Source organism: Halichoerus grypus, chromosome 5, assembly GCF_964656455.1.
Source record: "Halichoerus grypus chromosome 5, mHalGry1.hap1.1, whole genome shotgun sequence".
NCBI lineage: Eukaryota > Metazoa > Chordata > Mammalia > Carnivora > Phocidae > Halichoerus > Halichoerus grypus.
The window spans coordinates 138,901,149-138,925,345 of NC_135716.1; the positions used below are offsets into that span (position 1 = coordinate 138,901,149).

Here is a 24,197-nt window from a genome sequence, read left to right on the forward strand (position 1 = left end):
GGGTCAAAGGTAAAGTTTTGGTGAATAATACTTGGGCTTATAATTTAAGACAAAGAAAAATGGAGGAAGTTCTCTACTTTGAATATTTCCTAACTTTTCAAGACAACAAGTTCCTTTAAAAATTTGGCAATCGTCACCAACCCTCTTCCCAGAAAAATTCACAGGTAGTCTAAATTCTGCACTCAATTGCAGTCACTAACACATAGACCACGAGTTAACCTAGCCTTTTTGTCCTGTTCACTATTAATGACTGGTTTATTAATGGCTCCAATAACAGCACACTAACAACTGGTTGATGAATCAAGCCGGGCAAGATGAAACTAAGATATCTTCTAACACTCATGTTCTTTTGGGTCTAGATCTCTAAAGATTCCAAAAGAGCTCCATATGTTGGAAGGTGAACAAGAATCAACAAGAGGACACTGGTGTGTGTGTGTGTCTGTGTGTGTGTGCGCGTGCACGTGTTCGTTGTCAAAAAATACAAATCAACTAAGTGCAAGATGGCAGAGACCATATGGGCAGCAGTGGTTGTTAACATACCTGCATGAGAAAAGAGAACTCCATCGACTCTGTGTCGTTCCTGAGGTGGAATCGGGACCAAGGAGAGATGTTAATGAGAGACAGATTTCAGCTAAATAAAAGAAAGCATTTTTAAACAACGTACATTATTAAGACAGAGGGGCTGCCCCATGAGGAAGGGAGCTCCCCCTGAACCTGAGAGGCAATTTAGTGTAGTGCGGGAAGAGGGAACTAGGCTCTGATTTCAGTTTTGCCGGAAGCTAGACACATGAGCTGAGGCAAGTTTCCCTACTCTTATATGACTTAGTTCCCTCACCTGTAATCTGGAGGTTATAAAACCCACACGTTAAATCAAATGAGATGGGGAGGAAGTGGCTACTCCGGTATCTTGCAGATATTAGGCATTCCATATAAGTTCCTGCCAACCTTCGTCCCCACTCCCCCAGTCCCTCACTTTTTTTCTGCAAGTATTTAAGCAGAGGCTGTTCGGGATAACACCTAGGAGGTTCCTCCAGAGGGAGGCGGTTAGACAAGATGGCCTTTAATATCCTTCTAAGTGTACGGTTTGGTTAGCAAAATGATTCTTCGGTGATAGCTCCTCTGCCTTATGGGTACAAAGTGGAAATGATTTACTTCCTTCCATCTCCCTTCCTTAAGCAGCCACCTACAAAATCAGAATGAGTGCTCTTATTTTTCTTCTTAGGTATTATATGCTTGCTAGTTCATTCCACTTTATTTCAAAGAATTTTCCATAAGCTCTTAAATGTTTCCATATGACACCACATTCGGCAGGTAACCTGAGTTCATACCATTCCCCAAACACGAGTCCCTACAAAACGTTCCAGAATCTCTTTGTGTGCTCTGAATAGAATTTGTTAGGCTGCCAAATCATTCGGTCTTCTCCAGATAGCCTTGTCGTTCCTAACTTGGTTATCAAATTCTTTTATCAGCATATTTTAATCAAAGCCTTTCAAAACAGTCTAAGGGTGAGGAAATACCAGAAGGTCTAAATGAAAAAGGCAAGAGGGCAAAACACAACTACCGATGGGGACAAAAGCAAAGGGCTACTCTGACTTTGCTTCAAGATACAACAACAGCGGAAGCTACCGTCATCTTGGGAGGGAAAAAAAAAAATGCCAGCTCAAATGTCTCATGTGAATAAATTATTGGCCGTTCGTAAACAACAACAAAAAGAAGGTATTCTCGTTTTATTCCTAACCCATGAATGTACACAAGCTCTTGAGTTAAAACAACTTAAGGGGGGTGGGCAGGGAATCTCTCTTTTGTCAAGAAAGCATCAGCCACCCCTCAGGAGTTTTAAAAATAAAATGAAAAATTCGGAAAGGAAGAAAAGTCCCAGGCTCCATGCCTCCTAAGGCAGCAGAGATTCAGTCGTCTCATGGCGAGAAGCAGAGATGGTGGGCGCGATCCAGAGTCACAGCTGCTTTGGAAGCCGCCGGGCTCTCCTGTCATTTCAGAAGCCTTGCTGCACACAGACACATTTGAACATGGCCACCTGGATTCCCTCCTCTCGTGGCGGGAGGCCAGGTTACAGTGGCTCCATCCACGGCTGCTCCCTAGAAGGAAGAAGGGAGGCCTCTCCGCAAAGTGTTTGCCACCCTACATGTGGGGTGATTTTTCAAATAGGGCAATAATTAAAAAGAAAAATACTAGCTGCCTCCTCCCATCCAGCTCCAGTTTTAGGACTAAAGGAAGTCATTGTTTCTTGCATTATTATTTTCTTTCAACCATGACAATAAACACTCTTCAGCGAATAACTCATCAGTGGAAAGCTATTCAAAGAATTTTACATTGATAACACCACAAATGTGGAACTGGAAAGAACTTGGTTGATAATTTGTTCTGAACCTCTCACTATTCACATACCTGGAATGTCTGCTCCTCTGCCGGTCAAAACAGAAAATCCTTATGAAAGATTTGGTAATACAAATCTTCCTGTCTGTTCCAGACAGAATTAATCTTTTCTTCCTTTGTGAGTCTCTATCTCATAGACAACACTTACTACATTATTCAGTTGTAATGTCTGTCTCCATTGCAAGACCTTAAGCTTCTTGAGAGTAGGACTCAGTCTTATCCATCTATGGATCCAAAATGCCTAGCATAATGGTTGGCTCAGAGAAAATTCTCCCGGTTGCCTCAAGAAGTGGTTGCTGAATTAACTTGGATCGAAGGACACTGAAGGTCAAGAAGCTAAAATGACTGGCCAAAGATCACAGGGCTAGAACAAGAACCCAATCCCACCCCCAGCAGTGTTCTGAATTCTTCATGGAATTCTCCCATGCTAAAGGAGATGACAGTACTGCCTATTTATTTCATTGGCCCTCAAAACCCAATTATTCTTCCTTCAGCATTGAAGCAACTCTTCCTCCAATAAGGCTCTCCGATTCAAGAAAAAGGATTCTGTTTTGCCTCGTATTAAACAATTTGATAAAAAGCTAGTAAACAGAGAGGTTTTACACATGCAAATCTGCCCTTGCACCCAATTTCAATTCTCTTATTTTCCTGATCTATATTCCTGCTCTCCAGATGGACCATCAGCTTTATACCAATGCCAGCAACAGCTTGTGTATTGTTTGTTTAAAACAAAGATGATGGATTAAATATCATATGCAATGTGAGGAAAGAGGTTAAGGCTAATATTCCTGTTCTGAAATATATCATAAACCCAGTCCATGTAGCTTTTTTTCCCAGTGGATTCGTATAAATAAAGATTTAATTTTATTTTTCAGACTCATAAGAGGAAGCATGCATTCATCTAGAATATGGAGCCTTTCCATAGCTCCAGATTTATTCTCGTTCTAAGGCATCATTACCCTCCAAATTATACAGACTTATGTCATTTCATTGAAACACTCATTCACCCATCACATGCCCAGATCCAACAGTAACACTTTTGTTTTAAAATTATGCCAAAATGAGCAAACTTGAAATTCTTTCACCTATATTTGAGTACTCTGCAAAATGTCTTTAATCATCTCAAATAAATTCCAACAAAAAAAATCTACAATTTCAATGCAAAATATATAAACCAAAGAAATCACAGCAGAGGTCTCTTTTTGTACCCTCTGCATTATTATCTGAAGCTGCTTACAAAGCACTTGCCAGTAGGGTGGACTCCGTACCAAAATCAGCCCTACTGTGTAGGTTTCCTGCCATGACTATGGATTCTGCCTGGCATATTTACATGTTGTCTCCATTAGAAAAATGATTAAATAAATAAATAAATAAAACACTTTTAGAAGCCAGGATGGGAGAATGGTGTAAAATGCAAAGATAATTCTAAAAAGGGAATCTGATGATAGGATATCATTTAAGGAGATCATCATCAACCAAAGAATACTGATTAGGGCCTAGAAGTCCTATGGGGAAAGGATCTCTAGAAGAAGAAACCAAAGGTAGCACTCTCCATTTCCTCATGGCTCCAAGGACGTGCGTACTGAGTAGAAATGAGGAGCCCATCTGGAACAGGTGCAAACCTACAGTCTAATCCTTGACACAGCCCAGCTTCTTGACCGTAAGTTCTATTACTCTGCCATTGCTGTCAACCAGTCAGGTTGCAATTTTACTGAAGGCTGGAATTTGGCCCTCCCCAGTTGCACCATGAAGAGAAAATATTTAAAGAAAGGTGTTTTGCAATGCCTATGTTTGGAATGAGTGATAAAATCTGTAGTGCTACCAACACTTTCTAGATGCCAGTTCAATGATATCCATGGTCTACGTCAGGACAGAACAGCAGGCAGACTGGATGTCTAATGAGACACTCAACAACCTTGTATAAACTCTGGGATGCATGGCAGTTAGTCTAAAACTTTAAAATATGACCCTTACAGCAACTTCACTGAAAAGCACCCTTCCTCCAGTCTTTTTGCACCACAACTTGACTCCATGTCTTAACCCTGGATTGACATCTGCTCTTGTAGGTTGGCATACGTGAGAATATTACTAGACTAACAGGCGTAAACAAGCATCCAGACAAATAAAAAGATACTATAATACAGAATATGTTCCCATTAGTAATGTGAAACAATAGCCACAAACATATCATGGGTAAACAAGCAGACACAGTAATAAATTTAACTTTTAGGTATGGAAAAATGCCATTCACAATCACAGAATATACATTTTTTCCTAGGACCTTGAAGCTAAAATTTGGGTTAAATGAAACCTAAGGTCCCTTACAGCTATAACATTCTATGATTCTTTGAGTGTATTTTTATTTATTTGTTCCCTTGAATTTTTTCTTGTCAGGGAAGGTAGCTCTAGCCTCCCTTTAGAATATCTTTCCACCTACACATCTTCCTACTGCAATAACACGAGTTAAGCTGAATGCACAATTATGTAACTTTAAGATCAAAAGAAAATGGAAAAGAGAGTCTACCCCACACCCACATGCTATCACTACCAAGGCCCAGCTAATGAACGTTGAACTTTACCAATATACTAAAGGCTACCCTGCAATACTTCCCAACAGCTTAAGTTAAAAATTCTCCTTTCTTTGGATTTATTATGGGGAAGAAGGGGACAGGAATCACACCACTGAAAGTTACCTGACTGATGGTATCTACTGTTATAATTTCTTTCACAGTGCTCTTTAAGGACAACAGAAAGGCTCTTTTATTGTACACATCTACTTATGGAGTGCAAATTCTTTGCCTCATAAAGTGAACTCTATTTGTGCTGAATGTATATTCACCATTTCCTGCTAATGAGGTAAAAACCGATTCCAGATGAGTAGAAAAAAAATGTCTTCGTTTTCACTGAAATTAATTCCAGGACAAAAAATGTAAGAAAGGTTTAAAAAAAAATCTGTAACTCTGTAAATCAATTTCTGGTGTCTTGCTTATATACTTATATATTTTACTCCCTAGAATTTTTTTTTTTGGAGGAGAATCAGTTTGTGATAACACAGTATACTTTTACATTCTGAACATAAGGTTGCTAATTACCACCCAGAATCCAAAGACAGCCTATATGTTTTCTTGCCCAAGAGAGAACACTTTTTTAAAAGAGCAATACAATACAGCACAGAATATCACCTGAAAACACAAGAGTTCAAAAACCCCCGGAGAAAGCAGAGTTAAAGATGATCATCTAGTCAACCTTCACTCACACTAGAATGTTTAGCTGATTGCGTCATTTGCAGTACACAAGTCACACGCTGTCCTCAGTCCACTCCATTGAGTAACAGACAATGCAACGCTTTAAATTTGATTTCCTAATGTCCAGGAGGTCAATTTAAGACCTCACCATTTGTTAATACATTTATTGTAAATGTATTCGAGCTTTTTAAAACTGTACCTGGTGTGATGGCTGATAGACACTGTTAACAAAATATATCACAAGGCACCAAGTAAAATGCAAAGCATTGCCGTGTTCAAGTTAAATCCTATCTGGGCAGTCACAAACTTAAAGGCATCTTCTGCCCTAGAATTTCTTTTAATTATTATTTTCCAATGTTTTCATTTTTAAGTTTAGAACCAGCTACAAGTCTTCGAAGAGTAGTTGTGTGAGCACTTTATAATGTATATAATTGTCAAGTCACTATGTTAAGTCACTACCTCCGAAACTAATATAATATTGTATATCAACTGTACTTGAATTAAAAAAAAAAAACTAAAAACGTTTGTGGTTGAAAGAAAGAAAGAAAGAAAGAAAGAAAAAGAAAGAGAAAGAAAGAAAGAAAGAAAGAAAGAAAGAAAGAAAGAAAGAAAGAGAAAGAAAGAAAGAAAGAAAGAAAGAAAGAAAGAAAGAAAGAAAGAAAGGTAGTTGGTGTAAGAGCCACTTTTCAGCTTGAAATGGACTCTAACTGCAGGTTGTTAACTTCAAAAACCGCAACTGTAGAGGGCCTAGTCTGTGTACCTCGATCACTTTTAAAGACATTTTCAATAATGTCCTTTGAGATGAGACCAGAAATGACTTTATTACTTTCCCAAAGGCTTCATTTAAAAGCATATCACTCTTTTGATAGCAGCTCTGTGTAACTGAAAACGTGACTGTCGTGGTAGATGTGAAGTAAGTGGACATAAGAATAAGACCATTAGAAACGCCCGGAGTTTGCCTGGAATGCCCAACCCTGTGTAGCAACAAACATTGATTTTGATTCTAACAATATTTCCAAACAATCCTTAAATCTGGCAGACAGGAAGAATACTAATCACCTAGATAAATGTGTTTCTTCTACATTCTGGAGAAGCGCCATAAGAATATATCAAGTTTAGTAAGCTTATGTGAGTGGAGCACTGTCCCACTTGGCATTACTCATCGAATTTCATATTATTTTATTAGGATCTGGTACAAACACTATGTAAAACTCTACAGTTAAGTTAATTCAATCTTGTCATCTCACATAATTACAAATATTACAGAGACCAAACCAAACCTATGGCCAAGAGTACACCACATAATTTAGGCCAAAGAAATCTAGTTGGACCTATATAAACCCAAAAATGTAAATGGGTGGGGGAAACTTCTTATCCTTGCTCTTGACGATCCAAATATGCTATCTAATAGATCAGGTTCCCTCTGAAATGTGCATATACCCATGAAGGGAATCAACTACCAACCCTCTAAATGTGCAAACTTTCTCCTTCCAATGTTTATTTTTAAAACAATATCAAAGTTGACAAGATCACAGATAAGATGCGCAGAGGCAAAGCTGTTAAAATTGAACAGCATTAAGCACAAATATCTACTCACCAGATATAAATCTGTTATATGATTAATAATTTTTCATTAACAATTTATAGACTCTCATACATTTCTTCCCCAACAATGAGGCAAGCAAACATTATAATGAATATGTATTTCCACAATAAAGATTTTCAGTTATAATAAATGGGTCAAACTTTTAAAACTAAAGACTGAATTTTTTTTAACTTTCCAGAGTTTTAGTCTGAACAGATGCAAAAATTTAGCAAGAATTATCACAAGAATTATTTCAGCCATACAAATTATTTAATGAGCACCCATGCAATCTATGCCAAATAAAAATGAATAACACAGTGCAATGCCAACTTCTCTGATTAATGCATCCTTAGCTTGTATTTCCATACAGTTTCTCTTAATTAAAGACAAACAGAAATTTCCTCTCACTAAACACTTTTAGGTTCAAATTTACTTTCTAGAGCTATTTCTAAAAGTGTATATCATTTGTTTTGCTGAGTAACTGAATTACCTCACATGATAAAGCATTAATTACATGGACCTGGTAACAAAGGAAGAACACTTGGCCCAGGAAGAGAGGCGGGAGAAAGTTTGCTAGGGATGTGGACTCTGGGAGTTGGGTAAGGATGATTTTCTAAGTGTCGCCAGGGAGGGAAGATACCTAAATAGCAAAAATCATCACCAAATTACATGCATAAATATTTGAAATTTCATGGGAAAAGATTACCCAGTATAAAAGGTTTAGGTACATTATATCTTTCAACACAAGATCACAATGTATCTGAAAATTAGCTTGAATAATTTCCTGCTTATATTATAGGAAGAAAATACCTATAATATCTTTCGTATGCTATATATACTTGGAGAGTCCTGAAGTCTCATCTAAATCAAAGTGTCTGGATGCCTGCAGAAATGATTTCTTCCACTACTCTCTGGCACTTACCCTCTGGTGCTTGCGTCATGTGGTAGTCTACCAGCAGAGTCTGGAATCAAACGCTACCTTCACCCACACTGACTCGCTATGTGATCTTGTGGCAAGATCTCGTGTTTCCTCCCTGGAGGAACTTAGTTATCTCTCTTTAGACCACTCTCTCCACACCACCATCTGACCACAACGGCCTTCCTTTCTTCAGCCCTGGGAGAGAGAGGAGAGAGACAGACAGACACACACACACCCACACACACACACACACACACACACACACATACTCATCTCCCACCAAATTCTTTGCACTTGTTCTTGGCTCACAAGAAACAGCCTTAAAGACTGGGTTCGACTTGCATCATAAGATGACAGGCAATTTGAGATAGGGACCATGTCATATGTATTAAGCTTAGAGCCTTATATACAGTAGGTACTCAATAAATATATCTGAGAGCTTTAATACCTAAATGATAAACTGCAGTCTGTTGGGACAATGAATTATTAAGCAACTACTATTAGTGAAGAATATGATGATCTCTTAGAACATTAAAGTTATGTCTACCAAATAATATTAAGTAAAAGGAAAACATAAAATTATATATGTGCTGTGTCATTACATACACCAAAACCATGCCTACCCATGAACCCGTATTTTTTTTTTTTTTCTGTTCTTAACATTATTGCAGACTTGACCACAAAGGATTAGGGTGAAGAGAGACTAGTTCCTAAATATAAGACCTTAAACTTTTAGGAGGGAAAAAATAGTATTAGGGAGACCAGGTGAATCCTGTATCACAACCCAGTGATTCATTACAAACATTCTTTTCTCTAGGGCTCATTCTTCCAACATACAGAGGGAATTGTATCTTATAACTTCCATTATCATTAATAGAAGGTAGCCATATAATTTCACCAGGAGTCCACTAGAGAATCAGGCCTGTAAGAGAAAAAGCTTTCATTTATTAAGTTTATAAAGAATTCCTAATATAACACAAATAGCAGTGTCTCTGTTAACTGCCATGATGGGTGCAATCATGCTGGAGAGGGTGAAACAGAACAATTCAACTAATTCTGCTATATTCACAGAAAATATAGTTCATAAAGCTACATGCCTCTAACACCTTCCTAAACCCTCCACTCTCAACTACAGACTATCCTCTGACACTACTATAATTCTAAAAGCAAACAGTATTTCTGAAGTATTTCTCATCACTAAAAAAAAAAAGAGCATGTTTTAAAATGGAATGTTCTAACAAAATACACTCGCACATGCAGGGAATAAGGAATTTACAAGCCAACACAAGGTCATTATTTAATTTTTAATTAGGTTTCACCTAACAATGGAAAACTAAGTCTTCCTCCATCCATTTAACAAAATGCTCATTTAGAATACTCCATGGCTTAGAAAGCTTCTGAACAGATGTCTAAAATGAGAATTCAAGACTCAGGAAAATATGAAACTCACTTTACTCTGTTCTCAAGTGATCTGATAAACAAACAGCCTCACCCACTGCAGTCGTGGTTGATAATTTATTTCTAGAGTCTGATGACTATATGGCAATTCACTTTGCTGATGAAACATTCTTTATTTGGGTGGGATGTATACAGATACCAACTTAACGAATGTCATTCCCACAAGATAATAGACCATAGAGAAGATGCATGCCAGGCAGCACTGCACTGAAAAACCACTTTTCACCTATCAGAAGATGCCTTAACAACTGACAGAGTTTATCATATTCACAAAACCTCATTCCCACTAGGCAAAGTTCCAAAGCCAACTTTGTTTCTTCATTAAGGGCATCTAAACTTTCTAATAGCCATATTTTCTGCATATTTGCAGTTATTAAAAAACCTTACCTTTGCCAATTATTTATAGCAGCACTGGCAGGGACAGATATGTACTGTGAAGTTATTTTAATTAACCCAGGGTGTCATTTTCACTGTGGACAAGGGTTTCCTCAAATCCATAAGACAATTCCACTGATAACTAAAGACTTTTCCTTCTCCAACATTATTCTTGGATTTCTAATTTGGGCCTTGCGTTTATACCATTGAAATCTGTTGTAACTGGGCAGTTCCAGAATGAGAAGAAATCAGCATCAGACCCAAACGCTCTTAGGGGAGAAAGAAGGGGACTCCTCAAACCAAGGAAAGGACAGCAAATATGGCAGATACTGCTCAGATCACCCTTGAAGGAAAGGCAGGACAATCTGGCCGCAAGTGAAGAAAGGGAAGGAGCAAGGAGAACAACGATCTTCACAATCTTTTTATAGGTTCGAAAGTTTCATACTTTAGTTAAGGGAATGTGAAATTTTAAATGTGCTCTTGAACCAAACTTTAAATATGTCAAGGGATAATATGTCAAAGGTACCATATGTGGACCTTCTCTCTCTTTGGGGCGAAGGCAATTGCACAAACCCTTTCAACTCTGTCCATGGAGAAGCTGGTGAGTTCCTCCTGGGTAGCCTAGCTCCATGGTTGGCACAAGGTAAGTGATAGATGTTTGCTGAATGAACGAGGACAGAAGTGAAGACACTGTACACTGGACACTCTGTGCTTCGTCTCAGCCATGGGACATTTCCAGAACACATGCCATTCATTCCCATCTGCATGCTCTGTCCCTTCATTTCTCCTGCCAAACTTCAAGGCCCTGCTTTCATGTCATCTCCTTCACAGAAGTCTTTCTCATTCTCCACAACTCAGAATCAATACTGTCCTCTCTTGGGTCATGTGGGTCCTTTGTATTCTACTATGAAACATACCACTGACCATGTTTTGCCTCTTCCCCTATCAGTCTAGGAACATCTGGAAGGGAAGGAAAGCTTCTTGATTTCCTCTGTTTTTCGATCAACATATACCATGTTACCATATTTCTAGTAGAGAATTAATATGTATTTGTTCAATGTTTAAAACAAGCACTTCTACCTTGAATGCCAATGCATTCTACTTGCCTGTCTGACTACAACACCCAATTTTCTCCTGATTATACATACGTGGTGTCTCTAAGGCCAGATCTTTTCTAGTCTCTTGAAGGCACTCTCAAATTATATACTATGAATAAGGTAAATATAGAAAAGCAACAAGAAGAATGATAAAAGTCACCATGTACACACCATGTCCAACCTTATGAAAGATAAGCCTTTAAAAGATAAGAAGAAAAGTCCAGAACATTTTCCTGAGTAACTCAGACATGCCCTCAAGTTCCAATAAAGATCAAATATTGACAATGAAGTGATTTGGCCATACTCAAAAGAAACAGAAATGTGTTCTCTTAAAAATCAACTTAAAAAAAAAAATAAATGGGAAAATAATATGGAAATCATTTTCCTTTGAAAGGAGAAAAGAAATAATGTTCATTTTTTTTCTTACATACCTTTCTAAAGTATAGAATTAACCACTATTAAAAATAAAAAAAATAAAATTTGTTTTATTATATGGAAATACATCTTTTAAAGTTTTAAGTACCACTCAGAATCAGAAATTATTTATTTTTTTCCAAAGCACCCTTTCATTTCAGATATTTAGCTCATTATATTACTCAGGGCATAGGAAATGAAAACCACTACGATTTGTAATCTTGTGCCAAGACAACTACAAGAGCTGTTGCTCATGGCCCCTAATTCCACTCTGTCCTCTTTTTCAAGGCTCCCTGCATTTGCACCTCATGATTAATCTTGCCAAAACATTTCCTGAAACACATCATACTCATGTTCAAAAACCCTACATGACTTTCTATTGCCTAAATCTTGAACCTGGCACTGAATGCCCTGCCCTGCATGAACCCCTATCCTAACCAAACTTGTCAGCTGACCCCACCTGGAACAAATCTTGCATATTGCAGCTTCTGCCCTTTCCCTCATGCCTCGCCCCTGCTCTCCAAGTCTTCTGTCTACTAATCTCTAGCATCACCCCTGCTCACCCACTCACAAAGAATCCAAACCATCCTTCAACCCACAACTCAAATCTCATTTTATCCAAAAGCCTTCTACTGTCCCAATTCTTCACAAATTCTCTTCTAAATGTCTACAAAACATGTTCTCACTTGGTATTTATTTATATATCCCCAAGAGAAATGTATGCTTCATACAAGCAAGGACTACACTGTACATGTATAAGATTACATCCTTCACCAAACCTAGCATAATAGCGCATATGCAGTTGACACTCAATACGTATGTGTAAATTAATTATTTCTAAGACAGTAATTTATAAACTTTACATTATAAGATCAAATTAAAGACTGCCGCAACTAAATTAAGATACACTGTCTATTACAAACAAATAAAATGCTTTCCAGGCCTATAATTTTAAAGTAAAACTTTCATTCTAATCTTATTCCTAATCTTGTCACAATTTCAGAGCTAATAAAACACTGGAAGTACTAACTAAGCAGGATAATTTAAATTCCTCAACCCCAAATGACTATAAAAATTAACAATAAAAAATCCTAAACTCTGCCAGTGACATTTTATTTCCATAGATCCACAATGTCATTAATGCAAACTCACTGATAACAATAATTGCACATGAAATGAATGAATGTCCGACCTACAGAGAAGAGCACTGCAGAGTTTTGTGGGTTAGTATGAAAACTTCATTAGTCCACTGTATGCAAACATGTCCCTAATTTTAAATGGGTCTTAGTGAAGAAGACAGTTTACTGGACTAAGTCACCCCCCAAGGCGGCTAACTGCATTTGGGTGGCCATTAAAAGGGAAGCTTTCTGACCTGAGATGTGAGCTATCACACACGTGGAAGACCTGGGGAAAAACTATAAAACGTACCCTCATTCACCACAACGCAAAGAAAAATACGAGACAGTGGAAACACCTGGATGATCTGAAGGAGACCGGCCTACATGAAAAAATGTTAGCTGACCATGGATAAATGACAGGGACACTACAAATTCCTGCCCACGGGCGAGCGTGCCCGTGCGCGCACACACACACATACATTCTTTACCAAGCATCTAATGAGTCATTACTCTCCACTACTACATGTAAATGGTACTGTATCTTGATTTTAATCTCTAGTTATTAATGATTTAGGAAGCAAAGTATACTTTTTTTAATTTTAAAAGCATACTAAATATGGAAGATCCTAAAAAGAATAGAGAAATACAATCTTAAGCAAATAGAAAGCATTTATTTTTTAAATGGCACTGCTCAACATACTAAAGACATACTCAAGCTGCCAATTTTTAGAGCATGGGTTTTTCTGGTTCTTTTTTAGAAAAATCTTTCTATTTTGGACAAATAGGATTAAGCTTCTTAGACAATTCTTTGTTGTTTTGACTTCAACAATTTATGCAAATGAGATGTTAATTAGTGTAATTGTAACTTAAATTATGCTTGTGTAAACCTCTCCATTGGTAGAAAAGTGTGGGAATCTACACAACTGGTATTTAAAGTAGCTGTACTAACTCCCTTCTGAAAGCCCAGTATAGCAAGATCACTTTCATGTCTTTACAATTTGTTTTTATGAGGTGATAACATTTTTACAAATACCATCATTTTTGGTTTTTTATATTGTAAGTGACAGTCTGACATTTTACAACTGGCTTATTGAAAACAAGAATTGAGCACTCTAGCAGTAACGGACATTAACTGCTGAATAGAGATTCAGATGCTAATGAGGTGAGAGGGGCTCCAGAAAGTTTTGATAAATGCTACACACACTCTAACTAGCTGTGAATGTGGGTTGACAAAGAACATCTACACCAGGGTTCAATAAAATGTAACCCTTTAAATTAATCATACTGGCAGTATTTAATAGAATGCACAACAATCTCCTTTTCTGTTGGCTATAAAGCTGGAGAAATGCAAAGTCTTCACAAATGAATGCTCCCACATTTCCCACTCCACATTGCTACTTTCATTTGAACGTCTACAGCTGTTTCAAAAGTACTTACTGTAAATAGCAAAGTATAAGCATAATTCAGAGTCTGACTCTTTCACATTTTAACGTCTAGATTTTCTCTCATTTTTCTGTCTAGATTTAAACAAAAACTCGTAAATAAGAAAAAAAAGTCAAAGGTTTGAGTGCCTTGTGCAGAACCCAGCACATAGTAGTTCCTCAATAAACGACAGTTATTGTTAGAGGAAAGATCTGGCAAATTATAAAAAGAAAAACCATCTGCTCGCACAGGAAAAAATAAGAAAATTCAGGAAGTAAGGCCTTCTGTCTTCAAATTCACAAACTTAAAGTAGGCCTTTGTTCTTCAGGGGCTGTTGGGCAACCTATTTTATAGCTTTGGTGAGGAATTCTCTTTATACAGAAATAATAATGTCCTATTAAGTAAAACTATAATGAGCCTTATTATCGCAAATGTCAGAGAACCTCAACTTATTTAATTTTTGATTGCACACTAATCAAACTCTTCTACTGATTGCAAACTTGTAGGTTTCAACAGACTACAGTTCAAGAGATCAACTTCTATTTCTTAAGCAATTGCAGAGCATTAACATGTTATTTCTTCTTAAAGTGACAATCCCTAATATCCTTTTTGGTTTTTGCCAATTTTAATCTTGGCAGGAAGTGGAAATCTGTGCACTCAGCAACACTGCAATCTTGCTGGCTGTCAAAATTATGTGTCAGCCAATGCCTGAGTGGTATTCTTGTCATTTCACCATGGTAAGAAACTTATCAGTCTGACATATAAAGCCTCTAAAAGTAGTAGTTCATGCCAAAATGTAGATGCACGTACCCACCACCTAAATTTCATTTTTATAATTCCCACAATTATTATAACTTCCCCCAAATATATATCCAGATTGTAGTTACAACTTTAAGGAGGCTTTTAAAAATTCAAGGAATAATTATGACTCAAAAAGCTTTAGATTAAAAGACAACTAAATTTTAAAACATACATGTCTCTATATTGACACATGTGTGTATACATTTTGTAAATATGATTGCCTACAGATACTGCATACTTTTTTAAAGAATCATTTTCTCCCAAACTCTCCATGTGAGCTATACATTTCCAAGCCAACAAACTAATTGTTTCTCAATAAACTGCATAAAAATGATACCTTTACCCTTCAGTAGACACTGGTTACTCTTTGACTTTTTAAGAGTAAAAACTCTCACTTAAAAAAAGAAGTGAACAAGTAGAGAAATGTGTGCTATGGTTTAGAAATGGCCATTTAGCCAAATTGCATACTTGTGCTGTGTCAGCGTCCTGGCAGAGTCATCTCATTCCACCGGTCTAATGGATGGCAATTGAATTTAATTAACAAAACTCCTTTGACTTAGTTTCATACTGTGCTGAATGTAATGGAATCTCCTCTCTCCCTCTCCCCCTTTCTCTCTCTCTCTCTCTCTCTCTCTCTCTGTCGCACGCGCGCACTCTCTAGCATTCAACTAAAAATGTCCTTAACTGCCGTCCACTTTAGGAATATTAAAGGCTATACATTATACTTAAAAGATATAATACAGTCATCTCCTTCCCTATGACTTAAATTTAGTTACTGAATTATATAACATAAAATAATTAAAAAGATACTTTAGTAAGTAGTGATACACAGTATAGATTCAATTACCACAATGTATCCATTAAAGGTACTTTTATAGTATGAATAAAATGCAAATCCTCTTTATGGATCAATACCAGAACATAATTCTATTCTTCCTCCTAAAAAAAGGAAGTTAACCATTATAAATCATCTTCACATGAAAATGGTAAAAAGGTGTTCCTTTAAAAGTGTTCTGTTAATCTCAATATATTCAGAATGTTACTTTCTCTATTACACCCATTTGAAAACTGTACACCTAAATTCCAGCAATATGTGATAACCAATAAACAGAAAACTTATTTACCATTTTTCTTCATACTTATTGAAATGCCTGACACTAAATTCAGAGAGACATTTCTATTACTTAAATAATCTTTTCTAAATAAAATCAAGAACACACCAAAAGAAAAAAAAAATGCTCCTAAGGGATTCCAAGTAAATACTATTCTGCCTAACTTTTGCCTGGCTGGGCACTCCGAGACAAGTTCCTATGATTGATTATTGTGGTATCTCTGAATCTTTGACTTTGAACCATAACCTTTTTTTCAAACAATGACAGTTGGGACCTACCATTTGCCATCTGTAGTGATGGAGGGGGGAAAAGGACTTCATGTACATTAATCAACCAATTAAGAACAGACTTAAACAAAACACTAAAGCATAATAAACCCCTGACTGCTTAATAGCTTTCTACTTTTAATAGTTGTCTTCCTGCAGTCTGCTCACAAGATTAGGAGTAATCTGTTCAAGTCTTAACAAAAATTGCATGAGCAAAGGGGGAAAAAGTGAACCATTCAAACCAGGCATTTTAAATTGTGAAAAATGATACTTAAGGATTCCACAGTTCAAATCAAAATTTAAGAGGCTGATCTACACTCCACCATATATTCAAGGAATCTCGTCAATACAAAATATGGTACTGCTCTTCACTGAAATATCTAAAATTATTAGTACATACAAATGAGTCTCTTATTTTAAAATTTTAGGGGACTACATTCTTAAAAACACCACTCATTCAATAATTTATGCTGTATCATTTGGCATAGAGTAATTTTCCAGGATAATTTGACGTTTCAGTTATTGGAGCAGAGCAAACCTAAGAAGAAAAATGCGGGAAAAGTTAACAAAACTAGGTAAGGTCTTGCATTTTCTCTGATTAAAATGTGATCAGCAAAAGTAATATTAAATAGTAAGACATTAACTCAGCTCATTCATGAATAAAAAATAAATAGGAAACTAAGGGAAAAAGTCATGAATAAAAAATAAACAGGAAACTAAGGGAAAAAGTCAAGGATGCTTACCCTCACAGGTTAATTCAATAGTAAATTGGAGGTACTAGCTAATGCAGTGAGAAGTGTAAGGAAAATAATAAGATTGGAAGAGCAGAAATGAAAATGCTATTGTTTGCATTTGATATGATTAGCTACACAGTAAACACAAAATAATTTACAGACAAATTACTGGCTGAAAATATGTAAATATAGCTGGATGTAAGATCATTATACAAGAATTAACTGTATTGCTATACTAGAAGCACATAGTTAGAAAATATACTTTTAAAAACACAATTTATAAAAGCAGTTTCAAATAAGATGTTCAAGACTTGGGTGAAAAATAATTCAACTTCTTGAAAGATAAAATCTAAATAAATAGAGAGGCATACCATGTTCATAGATGTAGTAAGATTTGATAATAATATGATGTCAATTCCTTTCAAATTCAAATTCAAGTGTAGATTCCATATGTTTCTAAACAAAATCTACACAGGATTTTTCATGAAACTTGACAAAATGATTCTATCACCTCACATGTATTAGAATTGATATTATCAAGAAGACAAGACATAAAAAGTGTTAGTGGGAATGTAAATTGGTGTAGCCACTACGGATAACAATATAGAGGCTTCTCAAAAAATTAAAAATAGAGCTACCATAAATCCAGCAATTACACTTCTGGGTACTTATCCAAAGAAAACAAAAACACTAACTTGAAAAGATATATGCACCCCCATGTTCACTGCAGCATTACTTACAACTGGCAGGACTTAGAGACAACCTAAGTGCCCACCCACAGATGAATAAATAAAGAAATGGAATATTTCACACAATGGAATATTATTTAGCCATAAAAAAGAAAAAAAAAACTTGTCATTTATGACAATATAGATAGACCTTGACAGCATTATGCTATAGGAGATAAATCAGACAGAGGAAGACACATATCATATGATCTCTCTTATATATGGAATCTAAAAGAAATAAAGTCAACCAAGCTCACAGATACAGAGAACAGATTGGTGATTGCCAGAGTTGGGGAGTAGGGGATAGGAGAAAGAGGTGAAGGGGATCAAAAGTTAAAAAGACATAAAAAAAGAAATTCAATACCAGAAACCTATTTGAAAGCACATCTCTGTGGCCCATCTTGATGAATATAAAATAACAAAAATAAATAAAATATATATGAACTGGTGAAGGATCAAGAATAACTAAAAACACTCCTGGGGTGGGGGGGAGGGAAGTGTGCAGGATTTGCTTTATCAGATATCAAAACCAACTGAAACAGCATGTTGGTATAGGGTAGACATATTAATCACTGGAACAGAACAGAGAATCCAAAAACAGACCCACACAAATATAAAAACTTAACAAATGACACAGGTGGCACTGAAGATCATTAGGAGAACAGAGAAACTATTCAATAAATGATGAAGTGAAAACTGTTATTCATATAGGGAAAAAAATGAAATCAGATCCCTACCCCACACCATACAAAAAAATAAATTCCAAATGGAATACAAATGTAAATGTGAGATGAACATTTTAAAGCTGAATAAAAAATACAGTGTATTTTTAAACACAAACTAAGGGGGGTATTTTAAACAAGACACAAAGCAGCACCTGTAAAACAAAAGACTAATAAACTTTATAATATTAAAATTAAGAATTTTTGGGGGCACCTGGGTGGCTCAGTCACCTTCGGCTCAGGTCATGATCCCAGGATCCTGGAATCGAGCCCCACGTCTGGCTCCCTGCTCCGCAGGAGGCCTGCTTCTCCCTCTCCCACTCCCCCTGCTTGTGTTCCCTCTCTCTCTGTGTCTCTCTCTGTCAAATAAATAAATGAAATCTTTAAAAAAAAAAAATTAAGAATTTTTGTTCATCAAAGATATCTTAAAGAAAATGAAAAATCAAGCCACGAACTATGATTTGCAAGCACCTAACACAAAAGAGTAGAATCTAGGATATATATATATATATATGGAACTCCTAACAAACCAACAAGAAAAAGACAAGCAAAAAATAGGAAGAAAATGAGTAAAAGACATGAGCATTTATTTCACAGAAAAGATAGTGGTTCGTAGATATACAAAAGGATGTTTCATCTCATTATTAATCAAATTAGAAATTCAAATTAAGACTGCAATAAAATATCATTTTATGGTCACCATACTGGCAAAAAGTAAAAATCTGGCAGTGTCAAGAACTGGAGAGAACAGAATCTTCCGTACAGTGCTGCTAGGGAGAGTGAAAATAGGTATAACTACTTAATAAAATAACAGTATCTTTTTATAAAATGTAACGCTGACACACCCTGTGATTCAACAATTCCACTCTTAGGCACATACCCTAAAGAAACCCTTACATGCATGCTCCACAAGACATGTTACAATTCATAACACTTTTAGTTGCAAGAAACTAGAAATAGCCCATCAATCTACCACAAAATAGCATATTATACAAGAAAGAAGAATAAATTACAGTACATGTGGCAAGACTAGAAACATAATGTTGACTGAAAATGCAATTTCCAGAATCACGTATGTATGTGTGTATCTATGTATATATGTATGTATATGTAATTTTTATAAAACTTAATAACAAGCAAAACTGAACAATATATTTAGTGCACATATATGTGATGAAACATCCTTTTATAGGAGGGGAATAGTACACAATACTCAGGATAATGGATGATTTTTCAGGGAACATAAAAATAAATGCAGGTATTGGTAATGTTCTCCTTCTCAGGTGGGGTGATAGATTCACAGGTCTCCATTATGATGTGATATCTTACATATATTCTTACATTGAAAAACAAGGTGAAAATAATGAAATCAAACCTGTAATGTTTATAAAACAAAAGGGTTTTTCACAATATCTTAGAACCTTTTAGCAATAAGCCTGAAAAGGTTTAAAAGAAATACAATTGAATTTCCATTTTGAATTATTTTAATAACGCTGTCCCTTTCCCCCAAAAAACTGTATGAATAATCAAATTAGCAGGGAAAATCTTCATTCTTTCTTACTTGATGTGAATAATTTGTATTTTAAATCCAATCTCGGCTCCCTGTACCAACAGGGAAGATGCTACAATAAAGGAGGTAACTGCAGTATGGACAAATCCAAACAGCAGATAATCCACATTTCTGTTTGACTTAAAATGTATCATTCAGTCTTTTAACATTGCATTACATGTCCTGATTATAACTTGGTTTCAAAGAAACCTCTATTTCTGGGAAGGTACTAAGAAAGGATGATCTGGGTCTATTGTAGATAGCTGGGCAGTAATACACACACACACACACACACACACACAACATATATCATATATCATGTATCATATTATCATATATATATGAGAAGAAATCAACAAGGTGGCATTTTTGTGGTTTGGCAGAGAGGGGATGATAGATGAGTACAAAGCTTCCTTCCAATGATAATATTTAATTATAAATAACTCAGTTAAAGAACTGAGTTTCTATGAATCATCTCCAAGAGAAAATTTTTAAAAACCTGACTGAACATGAGGGGCATGCAATACTCAAAGACGAATTTAATTGAAATGAGGCATTCCCTCTTTCACCATGAGGCCAGTCAGACTTTAACCACATCCATTCTTATAGGTGCATAGATTATACTATTCTTTAAAAGATGTTCTACTTCAAAATGCCTTCCCAGCCCTGCTGAATTAAGAAAACAAAATAGCGATGTCTTTCCATCCATAGTTTGCCAGAATGAAGGTGATCATCAGATACAAAAATATAACCAGAGAATTAAGTAATAATTAAATAAGTTAGAATTTCACTGATAAGCATTATAGCGGCTGATATAAAGTTACTGTCTACAACTCAAGATCTCTCCACCTATTTGCCATCTAAGCACACAGTCCTCACAACCAGAGAGTGCTCAACCAGCAACACCAAACAAAAGAAGATGAATATAAGAAAGGCCATGAATCCATTGCTATAGCATCAACAACAGAATAAAATTGGAAAATAACCAATTTTTTCCAGATGCTATAATTTCACTAATTAAATATCTCCTTTAGAAATCAATAATGCTCTAAGGGAGAGAAAAATTAGAGTGCTTCCTAATTCAAGCTCTTATTATTAAACCTAATTTTTAGTATAATTCTAAGAAAGGAAAAATAGATATTTACTTCTTCAATACAGTCTGGAGTAGTGTCTTTGTCATTTCAAGATAATTTCTGAATTACTGTATGACCGTCTGTAACATCTCAACAGATATCTCTCCTTCCTAAGATTCTTACTATGAGCAACTAGCTATACATTGACCTTGACCTGAATCTTCAGAAATAAGAATGGAATTGCAAGAAGATATATATGAAAATGCAAGTTTTCTCATTAGTTTAACAGTTAGAAGATGTTCCAATCCCAGGAAGCACACTAGGAAAATCCCATACTTTATACCACTTTGCAAAGTGCAGGCTGGCACACTACCCTCTCTGCAGCTTTGAGATCCAATTAGGATGTAAGTGAAAAAAATTACATTCTAGTTTTCATTCCCCACTGGAATATTTTTGGTGATTGCTCACCTAAAGAAGATGGCCAGATTTGGGTCCCTTTTAGCATTCTATGAAGGCACAAGAGAAGATTTATTTTCAGTCTTTTTCAGGCAAATTAATTTTCATATGATAAGTTTTTGTTTCTCATTATTTTTAATGTTTTAGTAAAAAAAAATGGAAGAAAGAAATGTATATTCTGTCAAAATGCTTCCATTATCCTTTGCTGAAACCAGTAGGAGCTTTTAGATATGAAAACGGGGCCAGACGGAAACACTTTATGGGAAAATCTGCAGTGGAATGGTTTTGATAATGAACATGCCTAGAGAAATAAAATCATGAATGCTGTATGTGTTGGGGGGGAAGAAACTCTTATCTTCAGTTGGGTTCTGTTTCCCTTAGAGAGGCTTACGTTACCCTACAATCAATAGGTCTCCAATTAAACAAAGAAGATTTACATATGCTGGTGCATTTTGGAGCTAATGAAATTGGTCTAACAGTTTTAATGAGAGTACGGCACAGGCTAGAAGGAGAATTTAGGAGTCACCATATGTAATTGGGCCTACCTCCTTAATTCTGATCATTAACTTTTCTACTCCTACTTCCTTTGGCCTCTCCCAACATAGGATAAGTAACCATGCCAAAATGTAACCTATTTAGTAAGGACAGACAGACAAACAGGCAAATAAATGCTCACTAGAAGTAAGAGTATGATTCACGAACACTTTCCCTGCAGAGCAAGACATTGTGGGGTTCAGCACCCCCCAAAAAAGAAGAAAGAAGAAATGTGCCATCCTGAGGAAGAGGTTCCATTTTTAATCAAGATCATGCTCTTTAAAAATTCAAGCATGAAATTAGAATCCTTTATTTCCCCTCCGAGCAGGGCACCTAGCACACAGTAGGTACTTGATAAATGACTGCTGGTATAAAGATGATTTCTTCACAAAGAAGCTGGAACAATGGATATATTACCTGATCACCTCCAAACCACCTTTTCTAGCTAAACGGTCCAGATAAAAGTCAAGACCAGGATCTCAGAGGGGAAAACAAATAACCTGAACATTTTCTACAAATAGTAGCATCATAAAACCCTTATTTTCAGAATTATGATTATTCACATGTCAATAACTCCTTTAGGTTACCATGAAACTTTGGATTTGGGTGAAGAAACAAAAGTCGGTTAACGTGATAATGTGAGAAGGAAAATCATCCTAACCAAAAAAAAAAAAAGGCATAAATTCAGTATTCCTGAGTTGAACAAAAGCTATATGTTACCTAGTTTTAAAATTCATATTATAAATGTCTCACATTTTTGTTTTGTTTTGTTTTGTTCAACCCAGATTTTCCATTCAGTCACCAGATCAAGAAAGATATTGAATACATACTAGGTGCTGGGCCCTACATACCTCTCTAGGGGAAACAAAAATAAATACAACCCAGTCTCTGCCCATAAAGAAATCACAGCCCAGTTTGGAAGACAGATCATTTTATTATGATACATTACGAGCTAATAGTGAGCACTACTACAGTGCTAACAAGACACTATGGGAAGGCAGGGAAGGAGCCCTTAGCCCAATGCTGGGGTAAAAGAGGGCCTAAGCAATGTTCGCCAATTAAAGGTGAATGAGGATAGTCTCAGTAGAAGGAATAATACAAGGAAAAGAACAAACAAAATATATATACGCACATACTACAATATAAAGCATGGCCAGAGCCTTAGGGGAAACAGGCAGGAAGACAGCCTGCCCTTGTGTATTCCATGCACCAAAATTCTCATTTATGTCCTTGCATGTGCTCTCTCCAGTGTCAAGGTCAGCTGTATTCACTGTTAATAAAGAAAAGTAATGTACTGACTTTATCCCACATTTGTCTAAAGACACCTTACCCTTATTTAAATACTGCAGCTACTCTCTTGATTACAAATAGGAACATTCGATAACGCACAGCATCGTCAAAGGGGCCTCGTCAGAAGCACGAGTCATTCCACACACTAAGTCCCTTACATCCTGAAGCCCCCTCTCAGAGGTCAGCTCCTACCTCTACAAGTTCAAGGATCCCAAGCTGACACATTAGAGTTTATTGAAACATCACCCTGGTGGGAATCTGCAATTGGGGATTCAGTCCAAATTTAAAGACAAACAATCCCTTTTCCAGATGCTGGACTTAGACAATGAGAATACCCTGAAACGATTTCCTTCCAAATAATGGATTTAGAAACAGAAAAGGGTGTTATATTGCAGACTCATTATTCTAACCTAAATATATACGATTTCAAACATATAACATTAATGAAGTCTGCTGATGGTTAATGTGTTCAGTTTTATTCATATTACATGGAAAAAAAAGGGAGATTAAAGAAAACAGAATAAGGCTAGATCTGTAAAAACGCTATTCAAGATTACAAGGAAAGAAGGTGTGGGGGAGGAAGTGAGTGGGGGTGATTCTCAAGATTAGTAGCAAAAACAGAGATTTTCAAACTTGTTAAACTTTCATTATTTGGAGATAAAACACTCTTAAAATAAAGGAAACATCAGTGATTGCTAAAATCATCAGGTAAATTCTAACGTCTGTATCCAGGTGGCTTATTTAATCTGAAGACAACATGGTTCTCCCTAGAGGAACTGAACTGCTAACATCCCATGAACTCTATCAAGTTTGCCTCACTTCTCTTACTGACTGTAAAACAAAGAAATCTGTCTTCAGTTTCATGATGTCCCACATGGTACTGTGACTAATCCCCAACCATTTTT

General features: G+C 36.2%; 1 protein-coding gene across 17 annotated transcripts in view; it reads right to left on the bottom strand.

Annotated features, from left to right (window-relative positions):
• The window catches only part of NFIA (nuclear factor I A), a 367,960-nt gene that overhangs the window by 319,894 nt on the left and 23,869 nt on the right, over positions 1-24,197 (bottom strand). The window contains exon 3 of one of the 17 annotated variants that reach the window (XM_078073050.1): positions 541-580. The exons of 15 other annotated variants lie outside the window; for them this stretch is intronic. In XM_078073050.1, coding sequence (XP_077929176.1) covers positions 541-580 — 40 coding nt within the window. Of the gene's footprint in view, positions 1-422; positions 581-24,197 lie in introns of those variants that run through there. One more of the 17 variants, XM_078073046.1, reaches the window with a different exon arrangement.